Here is a 13,254-nt window from a genome sequence, read left to right as displayed (position 1 = left end):
TGCTGGGCTTGAGAAGGAGCCATTATAAAAGTGGTAGTGATGTCTTATTCAAACATAGCTTACGGTAGAAGTGAAGTGTTTTGCCCTCTGATGAATATGCTTAATGTGTGTTGTATGCTTATCTTACCTTTTGGTATATAACTCTTCGAAAAACCCTGCTGAAATCTCATTTATAAAAATATTTTCCTAATATCTGAGAAAGCTGGTTATTTTTGTGGAAAACTTTTTCTTCTAGTGAGCTGGTGCAGGAGCAATGGTGAGGGTGGGTCTTCAACAGTAGCGTGAGCAGCCTGACACTGTTGGTGCTTATGACTAAGTCTGCTGCTAAACACAGCTAAACTTTCCTTTGCTTTTCCTTTTTGTTCGCTTGATGATGGTATTTCAAATTAATTGGAGTTCACATTCATGAACTTCAGTTCATGTCCTTTTGACCAGAGTTTTGCATAGGAGGGTTCTCTTAACATTTTTTTTTTGTCTGAGAGGTTGTGTGACATTCTCCCTGCAACAGTAACTGAAGAAAACAAGATTCAAAACAAAAGCTGAAAACAAAGAGCTATTTCCTATGTATATTCAAATCTATACATCTCATAAGCAAAGTTAGTTGAGCCACTTCATCAGTAATGAAGTGAATCATTGGAAAAAAGACCATTCTTGCTTTTGATGGACTGTTGTCAGCTCTGGTTTGTTTTCTCAGTGAGTCTGTCATTTATACGATTTAGATACCTCTTTTTTTTTTTTTCTTTTTTTTTTTTTTTTTTTTTTTTTTTTTCTTTGGCCACCCGAGATTGCCCTTCAGTTCTCAGTTGCCTCTTTGTCAGCTAGAAGCTGTTTGCAAGTGCTCAACAGTCCAGCCATGGGACTGCTGTAATCTCTTTTTACTAAATACATCAAGTGTGCCTGACAGCTTTTTGTAGAATCATAGAATGGTTAGAGTTGGAAGGGACCTTCAAGATCATTGAGTTCCAACCCCCTGCTGTGGGCAGGGACACCTCTCACCAGACCAGGTTGCTCCAAGCCCCATCCAGCCTGGCCTTGAACCCCTCCAGGGATGGGGCAGCCACAGCTTCTCTGGGCAACCTGTCCCAGTGTCTCACCACCCTCACAGCAAAGGATTTCTTTCTGGTGTCTCATCTAAATTTCTCCTCTTTCAGTTTAAAACAGTTAGGCCTGGTCCCATCACTGTACTCCCTGATAAAGAGTCCCTCCCCATCTCTCCTGTAGCCCCTTCAGGTACTAGAAGGCCGATACGAGGTCTCTCTGGAGCTTTCTCTTCTCCAGGCTGAACAACCCCAACTCTTTCAGCCTGTCCTCACAGGAGAGGTGCTCCATCCCTCTGATCATTTTTGTCACCCTCCTCTGGACCCGTTCCAACAGGTCCATGTCCTTCTTGTATTGAGGACTCCAGAGCTGGACACAGTACTCCAGGTGGGGTCGGGGTCTCACCAGACCAGTGACAGAGCAGCAGAATCCCCTTCCTTGTCTTGCTGGCCACGCTTCTTTTGATGCAGCCCAGGATGGAGTTGGTTTTCTGGGCTGGGAGTGCATGTTGCTGGCTCATGTTGAGCTCCTTATCCACCAACACCCCCAAGTCCTTCTTGGTAGGGCTGCCCTTAATCCATTCTCCACCCAACGTGTGTTTGTGAGTGACTGCAAAACCAGTAGGTGGACTGACTGACATCTCTTCCTCCTTTTGTCTGGAAGAGGCATTTTCAATTGCGAACCTGAGGGAGGGTGTAAAAATTTGCAAGGGGGACTCTAATAAAAAAGATCTGATTAACATCACAGCTTGTTTGTGGGGCTTTTTTGTTGGGTTTGTGTCTTTTTATCCTGTGTGTGGATTATCTGTTTGGATTGTGTGCGTGTTTCTGTAATTCATTAGATCTGGTTAACATCACAGCTTGAGTTTCCTGGTTTTTCTGTGTGGATTATCTGTGGATTGCTGCTCTTGAAATAGCTGATAGAAACTTCTTACCCAAATAGTTGGGTTTTTTTATGCTACAGCTGAGTTCTCAGGGATAGTGTGACATCTTGAGTGGTGCTTCCCAGCGTGTGCTGTACTTACTGGACTCTGGTCTAGAAAGTGCAGACCTAATTGTGGGGCTTTTCAACTCAATCCACGTTATGGCAAAATTAGAAAAGACCCTAACTATTAATCAAAGATTTCAGATCTGTTTGGCTTACTTTTCCACTGCTTTGAGTTTTTTTGTTCAGTTTTTTTCTTTTTCCTGTAGTACGTGATGAAACGAGGACAGTATTTACTCTGGGGCTTCAGTATGCCTGTGGCTGGTATGCTTATTTCAGAACATGTTTCCATGTACATGTAGTTTGGGTTGGATTTGTTCCAAAAAGAATGAAATTGAACTTGGAATGGGAGAATAAAGCTGTCATCAAATACAAACTTAATATTGGGTGAAAATGTAAAAAAGAAAAATAAAAAAATAAATGCTGGTTTCATTAGAGTAAATTTGTCTTGAAGAAGACTTTTTTGTGGAAGGAGTTTCTTCATCTAAATGGAAGAATGAGTAGAATGAGTACAGCAGTGACACTTTCTTTAGTCTTAATGTGATTAATTCAGTGGCTATGCCTTTATTTGGTGTTTCTCAAATTAGGAACTTGTAGTGCATATATCCAAGGATTGAATGAAAATAAGGCACCTCTGGTGTCTGGGTTCCTCTGATAAATATCTTATCAGATATTTTGAGAAACCCTCAACTTTGTTCCTATGAAGTTACACATGGAAAATACTTGCTTAAAACTGTCATCTAGGTAGGCTTTTGGATCATTCTGCCCAAAGCACTTGTTATCTGACTTTGGGAACAAATGTGTAACTTGATGTTCTGCTTTGTTGGATCTATGTGATTTGATGACAGCCCAAAACCAAAAAATCCAGAGCCTACCTGTGTCACAAAGATGCAAAGTATGCTTTGTCTCATTTTTATTTGGCCCCTCAGAAGACCCTTTGTATTTTACAGATCATCAGTGACACGTTTTGTTCGCTTATCTATTTTGTATGCATAGCTTTACAGCATTATACCCCAGCTCGTTTTGTGCTTTGGTTAAGAAAACTGCTACTGTTAGAGCTCCATGACTTGAAATGCATGAACAGGAGGAGGAGATGTGTTAATCCTTTAATTACTCTAAACTGGTATCTTGCTTTCTGCCCCTTACCAATCTCAACTGACAAAATGGTCAAAAAAAGGAATTTTTCTAAGTGCAAGGAAAAGGAGTAAGGCAAGGATTGCTTCCACCCATGTGAGTTATCTTTCTTTATTGTGGTGCCTCCTTGCTTGATTCAGCTGCTGTCTCTGATCCCATATTCAGAAGCAGGCGATACTACTGCTGTTCAGCTGTTCCAGCTGCTGCTCTGTCAACATGCCGTGACGTTAAGGTTTCTTATTATCTCCGTGGATGAAGGAATGGAGATGAGCAGGGTGGTTATTAGCAAAGGAAATGGGGCACCCCAGGTATAAACCCCCTGTTAGTGCTTTGTTGCAGCATCTGGAAATGGCCTGTAGGCTGCCTCCCACCTCACAGGTGCTTACTTGTTGGGAACTGCTGGTCTTTAACGTAATAGCAGTTAAGATGAGTAACGTTCAAGTCAAAGAAGTAATTCTAGGTTCATTTGAATTGCATGCAATTTACTGTAACAGAGCTTTAGGTTGTTTTATGACCCTGCTTCCAGAAATGTGGATGTTGGGCAAAGCTAGCATGGAGAAAGGGTCATTTTAAAACGTAACCTCCAAGCTATCAAATGGTTTAACCTCATAAAAGAAAGAACAGTTATTTTTTCTGTTTTCCTCTTTGAGAAATGTGTGTTTGTGTGATATTTGTTTTGATTGAACTAAAGAATGCTGTAAACTGGAACTCAGGCTGTGCTATAGTAAGCAGAATTCTGCCTGGGTGTAGTTCACTTGTGAAGACTTCCTTGACTGTTTTCTTCCTGAATATCTATAGCTTCTTTCCCTGGTATGAGGGATCAGATCCCCCGATCTGATGAGCAGCAATGGAGATTTGAAACGATCAAGTGGAATAATGCAGCTGTTTTGTTGCCTGAAACTCTAGTTCTCTGTCAGCAAAGGGCACCATGTCTAGAAATAAACTCACAGAAGTTTCATTTTAGTCTGATCGATACCTTTTTTTGCAGCTACAATCACTTCAAAATCTAGTTGGAGTAATACTGAAAATCAGGTTTTAATGGTTAGACTGCCAAGGCTAGTAGATTAATTCTAATAGTTTCTTGTAACCAATGAAGATTTGAATTCTAATAGTTTCTTGTAACCAATGAAGAAGATTCAGCTTTGACAGCTTTTCTTTTTAAAAAATATTCTGAGATTGTATAATATGTCGGTAGAAAATAGGTGGTAATGATCAAGTGCAATGGATTCGTGCATTTGCTCTTGCTCTGATATGGAAGGAACATTTAGCATTTATACTGTTGTATTGTATGTTTCTTAATGAGAGTTGCAGAGAATATAAATAATTGGATGTCATCTCCCAGGTACTGCTCTGTTTTATTTATAAATTATCTCCATTGTTGCCAGCTTTCCTTCTTGCATGAGGGTACCAGTTGTGATTGCTGGTTATAAATGATGGTGAAAAATCCTGAGAGCTAGGAGCAGAGCAGGAAAATTGCTCAAGGCACGGAGGCTCCTTTGCATATAAACAAGAAGACTGTGTTCAGGGATTATTGCTAAAACAGCTCTGAAATCCCACTGACCCTTCCCAGCCGTTCTCCTTGTCGTGTATACAAAGTGTAGCCTGCTGCCATGACAGAGTTAACTTTTTTGTGTTCAGGGATTATTGCTAAAACAGCTCTGAAATCCCACTGACCCTTCCCAGCCGTTCTCCTTGTCGTGTATACAAAGTGTAGCCTGCTGCCATGACAGAGTTAACTTTCTTTCCTATTCCAGAGAAAGAAGATACCAAGATCACTGGTATTCAGTTTTGTTGAGCTGACATCCCCTGAAGGGCATATATAGATTATTCTGGCACTGCAGCAATAACATCAGGTGTTTTGTTTCAAGGCACTTTAAAATATGTCGTGGTTCGTACTTCAGCAGTTGTCAGTGAAGCAGACCTAGCACCAGGTTGCCAGCTATCTTGTTTTAAAAGACCAAGGTCAGGATCCTCTGGGCTTTTTACTGTGTTGAACTGGTGAACTGCACTGGTGAGCTCAGTTATGTGAATGGTAACACAGCAGACCTGTGGTTCTTCGTGGCTCTTCGTACCTCCTTCTCTTGGCTTGAAGTGGTGGGATGGGGTTGGACCTGCTTGATTTACCTCCTGTGTGCACACCAACAGGGGTGCTTTATGATCAGTGCTTTGCTTCTTGCCTATAACTTACAGCAGGACAAAAGGGCCTAAATTAAAAATGATGAGCTCTTGAGTGTCTGACACCATGGTCTGTGGTTTAGCTGTTCTACGCTGATTTTTGTTACAAGTTTAACTGTTACTGTATAAATAACCTGTTATCTCTCTGTTAAATAGCAGGTGGGTTTAGCACTCTTCCTTCCCTTTTAAGCTATTATGCAAGAAAACAAGTCAGTTCATTAGAATTTGGCCGTGTGTGTGTGTACATTCTGAAAAACTGACTTCTCATTATTGCTCCAAGACTTTCACTGGCTTCTGAATTGCAACTTCTTCTTTAGGAACTAGAACCTGTAATGAGTTCTCGTTGGGCAGAAACTATTTGTACTTTATAGAGTGGTGGCTCTGAAAATCCCTTTCGGGGGGGAGGCCTTTGAAAATGGGAAGTAGACAGAGCCACCTGAATGGGATTTCTGCATTGCCACCAGTGCTCTGCTGAGCCTGCGCTGTCTTCTCTGCCCTAGAGTTAGGGAGAAGGGGAAGAATTAAGTACTTAAAAGCAGATTGTACTGGGAGTGGTTGGGCTGGAGATTGGTTCTTGCCGCTTCTGAAGCGCTCAGCACTTTTTCTCTTTAGGAAGACTTACATATATCAAAGAGCCTTGGCTTTAATAGCTTTATTTGTGGAATTGCACGGGCTAATGGGAGATAAGGCCCGATTCTATTATGCTTACTGTATGTATGTGGCAACTTGGAATATGAGCCCTGTCTGGGCAGAGCTGCTGTTGCTGGTAGGTTAGTTCTGCTTTCTCATTTCGTCTTGTCTTATTATGTGGCAACTTGGAATATGAGCCCTGTCTTGGCAGAGCTGCCGTTGCTGGTAGGTTAGTTCTGCTTTCTCAGTTTGTCTTACTGGTAATTTTAGTTTGAGATGAGCAGGCTTATTTCTGACCTAGTTCCACACTGAAAGCTTAAAATCAGTTCCTGAATCATGACAGATGGATTAGTGATGTACATACTTTGTTTCTAGATTTCTCCTATATTAACCCAGTTAATTTTTCTTTAAATAAAATATATGGAGACTGAGAGCAGTGGGGAGAGTACATGTCTGTTTAGATTAAAGCACCGTGAGGTAGCATTTGTTTGCACAAACATTTGATTGGTGTAATTGTTTACAGGGAAAAGCAATTTTATTAAAACATTTTTACCGCACTATATTTCATTGCTGTTAGTGGACGTGAGGTACAGCTATACCTATGTAAAATGTAAATAGTTTTGTGAAAAATACTTCCAACTTTCAAAAGTAGGGAGCAGCAATGCTTTGGACTGCTGATAAATTAAATGCTCTCTGTTTCTCCTACCCTTTCCCTTTCTTTTCCTAGGTGCATTTTACCTGGTATTTGAATATATGGACCATGACTTGATGGGACTGCTGGAATCTGGTTTGGTTCATTTCAATGAAAATCATATTAAATCTTTTATGAGACAGCTGATGGAGGGCTTGGCCTACTGCCATAAGAAGAACTTTTTGCACCGAGATATCAAATGTTCAAATATTCTACTGAATAATAGGTATGGATATTACTTAAAGTATGCAAGAAAATTTTATGTTAATGTCACATTTAAATCTTCCTTTTAATTTGCACGGTCTGCTTGCTTTAAATCCTTAGCAAAACTTTTTTTAGGTTGCCTAGTTTCTTTGAAATCAACTGTAAAATTCTAATCAGGTAATGTTATCTGCTTAACACTGCATCCTGCAATTGTTTGTTAAACTTATCTGTGTTAGAACAGCGGGATTAAAACTTGAAACTTTTATATCAAAGTAGGGGGGGATATTATCCGAGTTCAAATATACTAAACCAGAATTTTAGGACATAAACGTTTGACGTTTTTGCCATCTCATTTCAAGATGAAGTGTGGCTAGGCTGGTTCTTCATGACAATTCTAAGGTCCTTCATCAGTTGGGATAATACTTTAAAAGAATACTCAAATCAGGGTGTTCAAGCATGCTTTGCCTTGCAGTTATAGCCATAAGCAAATGGGGAGAAGAATTTGTTTCTTACTTCTTTGACCACTTGTAATTACAAATTGTATCGGTAAACACGCTTTTGTTCAGTGTTTAACAGCAGCAAATAAAAAGCCTGCGTGAAGCTAGTGGCTAAGTTCAGGACAGAACTGTTCATTGAATCCAGCAGCACTGAAACCATGGAGTGACTGTAAGAGCAAGGTTTCTAACAGCAAAAAAGAGTATCTTTACAGAGCAGGTAGTCAGCTTCTGAGATTTGTTGTCACAGGAAGTGTTCCACCTAGTGTCAGGAGATTGAAGATGAGACATGTTCACGGACAGGATCATTAACACCTGCTGAAGGGAATAGACAGGAATGCCTGTTTCAGCATCTGTAACACAATGAATGTGGGTGGTGGTGAAGTATAAGGAAAAGGAGCCCCAAAATGAGCAGGTTCACGTGTTCTCCCTAAACATCTACTGCTGCAGTTGGAGATGAAATGGATTTCTTTTTTGGTAAGGGTCTAGTTTTGCCCCAGCTTTCTTCAAATCAAATTTACCCTTCTTTCCTCTTTTTTATTTTTTTTTCACCTTATAATGAGCTAACATCAGACTACTTAAGTTTTTACACAGATATCAAATGTTAAGTCAGACTACATCTGACTTAAGTTTTTTCCCTTGGGCTATTTTTTGAGCATCCTTAGATGTTCCCGCTGGAGCAAGAAAAAGTTGATAGTTGATCTGAATAATTGCAAGACAGTGTTTCTAAAATCCCAGTACCAGTTACAGCCTGAAGCCAAACACATGGATTATGTATCTTTTAGATACACATCTTAAATGTCTTTGGTCAAAAATTCATTGGTCTTCCACAAATACACTCTCTGAGGAATAAGCGTGTAAATTTGAGGGAAACATTTCTTTGTTTGTGGGGGGGATCTCCAAGCATTACAGCAATTCCAAGCACACATTGGAGTGGAAAATGGAATGGGAAGGATAACCTGTATATTTTATTATCATAAAGTAGTCATTCTTACACACATCAGCAGGTCTTGCCCTAATTTGGTAAAATAAACTCTATTTGAAAGTGACATTTGCTGTCTTTGAAAGTGACAGGAGCTTTAAAAGCTCGTGAGTATAGAAAAACAAAAACTCCACGTAACATTCCAACACTGATTTCACATATTAGGGAAGCTTGCAGATACCTTTCTGTTTAAATCATCCTGACTTTATGGATGGTGGGGGCTTCTGGCCACTGAGCAGTGCCTTTTAGCTGTGGAAACTGCCAGGCGAGAGCTCCGTATCTTCTCCTTTTCCCCTCATATATGGGAAAATCTCAAGAAGGGGTTAGGGGTTGTGTCATTCAGCAAGTTGGCTGCTGGCAAAAATAGAAGCCCTTATCTGGTCGGTCAGCCTGATTTAAAGGCTGTATTTAAACTTTACAAGAGGGGAGGACAGTTTCCTAGAAGGAAGTATGACTGCTGATAGTTGTTTGTTGCACAAATGCTTATGCAAGCAGTAAAGCATGAGAAAAGCAGCTTTCTCCCTCATTTTTTTTTTTCTCCTTGCAGAGTTACTGATTTGAATACTTACATTAGACACCTAAATTGGGCTAACATCCTCCTTGCAGAGTTACTGATTTGAATACTTACTTTAGACACCTAAATTTGGACTAACATCTGGTGATGTAAATGCCCTTTGAGGAGCATACCTCATTTTGCTTACTTGGCTTTGCAATTCAGTAAGCGAGTGTATTTGTTTACTGAAGAGATGCATGGATTGTAAGGCATGGCCTCCTCCTTAATGTGGTTTGGTGAAGATCAGTTGCAGCTGTCTCAAAATGTCAAACTTTGTCTGATTTTTTGGGGGGAGGAAATGTATCCAAACAGGATTAACCACTAAACAATTCTTTGCTTTTTCCACCAGAGGGCAGATAAAGCTTGCAGATTTTGGGCTTGCTCGGCTGTACAACTCTGAAGAAAGGTAAGATACAATTTTACTGTGAAAAAGCATTTAGAAGTTTAATCTTTCTGCATAACTCTTAAGTATTTTGAGGGCCAGAAAAGATGACTGTTTTGTTTAGAGAAGTTATTGTACTGTAATACAAGTAATGGCTTAGGAAATGGAAAGAAGTGCACATTGTCTTACACTGCATAAAACTACAAAACTCTCTTTGTGCAAGTGTTCTGGATAAATAACTATAGAGAGTTTCCAATCAATATATTGATTGGAAATGAAGAGTTGCAGTCTTAAGTAGGTTGCATCATTATATAGGTTTTTACTTTTAGTTTCTGGTTCTGTAAACATATTCTTTCTGTTGGTATACCTAGGAAAAGTTTATTTAAAGAAAGAAAATACCTAATTTCTAACGTAAATTGGCATACAGTTTCTTTTCAAAAAGCATTACTTTTGTGTAAGATTTAACCTTACATTTGAAGAGGTTCATTGTATTCTTCAGGCAGTCAGTGCTGTTAAATCTGCTGGAAACAGAGATATGAGTTTAAATAAAAGTTGTTCTGAAACATCTTGCGACTTGTGCTTCTGTTGTTCTTGGCTTCGTTATGCTTGTACTCCAGGAAACAGGTGCACAGTTTTTTATGATTAAGAACTCCAATATTTGCATTGTGATGTTATGTGTTCATCATGTGGAACTGGATTTTCAAAATTCAGGCTGAATGCTTATTACAGCAGTTTGTACATCGGGTGGTTAGATACAGAGAATATTAGCTACCTGAGCTTATTTTGATTTCTGCATACCTAATTTGGGAAATAATACCCATAATGTTAGCTTGGTGAGTTTATTGTTTTCTTGCGGAGCTCTGAGCTTGTTGTTGCACCTGATAGCAATAGTTTCACTGTCTTCTGAGCTGTTATTTCAGGAATATATGCATAAGTACAGGTATGAAAATTGTTGAGTATATCACAAGGTAAAAATAATCTTAAGCAACTGCTGGGTAATTAATTTTTTTTGATGTATTTATAATAAAAGGGATTTATGCCATCCTGTCTTATTTTAATGTGCACCAAACTCACCTAATTTTTTTTTTCCCCCCTCTGGTTTACCATGTTTTTTTTAATGTCTGTTTTTAAACTAATTTAAATTTTACTTGTAAAACTAACTGTTCATTAGGAATTTTACAATTGAAAGTTCAGCGTCTTTATAGTGCAAATAACAGATTTTACTGTACATGAAACGGCAACATTATTATTACGCCATTATATATAAATGAAACCAAGATTAAAATGTAATTATGCTGGCTAATAGAATTGCCAGTTGAACTTTGAAGGATAATTAGAATCTCATTAGCAGATTTTTGACAATTCTTTTGTCATTCATTTTCCTTCTGAGTAGCTTCTGACCTGTAGTAACAGATGTGATTAATATATACCAGCAAGTGTATAATAGCTGCTGCCTTAAATTAATGTATTTTACATTTGGTTTACTGTTGTTTAGAATTACATACTTCTCAAAAGGGTACAGAATTTAGTAGGAGCGTAATGTGGAGGAAATAAAAAATTTAATTTTAAATAAATTCCTATCGGTTGTCGTAGCTGTGATCTTTTAAATGTTATTCTGGTGGATTTAATATGTTTGGAGTAGGAGATATGACAGATTGTGTAAGAAAACATCTGTTCAAATAAAAAGGACCATATACTGATATATATGAGTGGCGTATCTGTAGAGAAAGTCCATACCATGTAAACATTTCATAGAGGAATGCTTGCTGCAGAGATAAATGTGATAAATGATGGGATTGTTTCCAAAAATATAGCACATTTTAAAAATGAGTTGGGGAGTTTCTTAATGAAAAAGACACTTGGGTGATTGCAGAAATGGTACCTGTCCCACTGAGTATGTTGTAAGAGCTTGTTAGACTTTATGCTACAATTATTCAAACTCCGTACTTAATGTTGCTCTGCTTTCTATTTGGAGTTACCTAGAGGTGGTAAGAGTGAATTATTTAAACTGGAATAATTTTGAGATGTCTTTTAAGACACCCTGATCGAAACAAAACTAAAACCTAACATCTGTTTTCTGCCTTCCATTCTGATGCTGTATCTCAGCCTGTCCCCAAATAAATGTGTGTCTAAGTGGAAATCTTTGCCTTAGTGTGAGAGTGAAAAAGATTATTCTCAGTGACCAAAACTTCTGTAGAGAATTAAAGATGTCATGAAATACAGGAAGATATTGGAAGCTTTCAAGGCTTTGAAATCAAAATTGTTGAAGGATGTAGTTAAAAAGGCTTTGTCTCTTTTACTTATGCTTACAGAGGGGAAAGTTACTTTTTTTCTTCTTTTTTAAATGCTTGTAGAGACCCTATATTCAGCATTCTAATGGTTGCCCAGAAGTTACTGGTTTTATCCAAGCAGGCCCTTCTCCTGAAATGACTAGCAGTGTAATAAACATAGAGTATTACATCCTCAATCTGTCCTTTGATAATTTGGACCAGACAGTTGGGTTTGCTTTTGTGCAGTTGCAGCTTGGCAGGTCTTGTGCTGTTCTTAAACAGCACCGCAGAAGTAACATCCTCAAAAGTGTCACTTTTTCAGAAATGAGATGGGAGTAAAATGATAGTCCTCTCTCTTTTTTCCTCCCCCCAACAGCCGACCGTATACCAACAAAGTTATTACCTTATGGTATCGGCCTCCTGAACTGCTGCTTGGAGAAGAAAGATACACACCAGCTATCGATGTCTGGAGCTGTGGGTAAGAGTTTGGTACAGAAGTGTAGCAAGCGTAAAAACAAACCAAAAATAAAGCTTGAAGTGTTTCTATCGATCCATATTGAAAGCCATAATGATGGAATTGTGCGAAATTCTTTTACAGCTGCATCCTGGGTGAACTTTTTACAAAAAAGCCAATATTTCAAGCGAATCAAGAACTTGCTCAACTGGAACTTATAAGGTAACTTGCAAGCACTATCACATAGTAGGTGTGAACACTAACAAGTACCCAGTTGTTGCCCTGAGTGAGATGTTAGAGGTTTTGAGGGACACGTAAAGAGAGTGACTTGTGCTTGGATGTGGAGAGAGGGTTCTTTTGTGAGTATTCTGTGGTCCTAGTAATGAGCAGTTGAATAGTAAGAGGGTGTGTTGTAGAGCAGCTGGAAGTGGCTGAAGTTGTACGGAGAGAGTAGTCAAAACACCTCTTGTTTTTTTAAGATGATGTTTCAACTTCCTCACAGCAAATCAAAATGAAAACATGGCAATAGTAGGGACAACTGGGATTGGGGAGGAGCAGGTACTTGGTGTGCTACTGGCCTTGAGTTCTTGTTTCAAGCCTTCTACCTACACACCTGGGCTTTATTATTTCTGTGGGAATATTTCTGTTCCATTACAAGCTGGCAGACACTTTATGGAGGTAAAAAATTTTGTTTCTTTCCTTATCTCAATAAATCATAGAATGGTATCTATATAACTCCGTTGAACCAGAGCATCTTTTGTTTCCCCTTTATTCAGCAAGCAAAAATTGCTCTTGATTCTGATATCATAATTGACCTCCTAAGTGAGGAGAGGTCCTCTTCCTAGAAACAAGGGGAAAAGAGGGCGAGTCCTACAGAATTTGTAGAACCTGAACAGTAAATGGTCAACATTATTTTTAAAATTGAATGAATAGAAAACATTCTGAAGTTATATATTGAGATGTTTTTCAAAACAGATTATAAAGTAGCCTGTTTTTGTGTAGTGTGTTTATTAGCTGGCCTGGAAAAATGAAATTTTTAGGAGGTGCAAAGCATATCAGTGGTCATTGTCAGTGTAAGAATTAAACTTGTGAGTTGGGAAACTTTTGTTTTTGAGCACTAGATGGCATTGAAGCACATCACAGTGCAGTCATTTGAAGTTTTTCCTCTTTTGTTGTACCTCTGGTACAGCAAACTAAAATGTTGTGATTTCCTTCTCCTGCAGGAAGCTCCTGTTGGTAGTTCATGTTTCCTCTTCACTGTTC

At 38.8% G+C, this 13,254-nt stretch overlaps 1 protein-coding gene across 1 annotated transcript in view; it reads left to right on the top strand.

Annotated features, from left to right (window-relative positions):
- The window catches only part of CDK13 (cyclin-dependent kinase 13), a 44,406-nt gene that overhangs the window by 15,573 nt on the left and 15,579 nt on the right, over positions 1-13,254 (top strand). The window contains exons 6-9 of the mRNA XM_014958457.1: positions 6,689-6,878; positions 9,235-9,291; positions 11,914-12,015; positions 12,136-12,213. Coding sequence (XP_014813943.1) covers positions 6,689-6,878; positions 9,235-9,291; positions 11,914-12,015; positions 12,136-12,213 — 427 coding nt within the window. The remainder of the gene's footprint in view (positions 1-6,688; positions 6,879-9,234; positions 9,292-11,913; positions 12,016-12,135; positions 12,214-13,254) is intronic.

The sequence above is a fragment of the Calidris pugnax genome, unplaced genomic scaffold, assembly GCF_001431845.1.
Source record: "Calidris pugnax isolate Ruff unplaced genomic scaffold, ASM143184v1 scaffold377, whole genome shotgun sequence".
NCBI lineage: Eukaryota > Metazoa > Chordata > Aves > Charadriiformes > Scolopacidae > Calidris > Calidris pugnax.
This window is presented reverse-complemented; position numbering and strand designations above follow the sequence as displayed.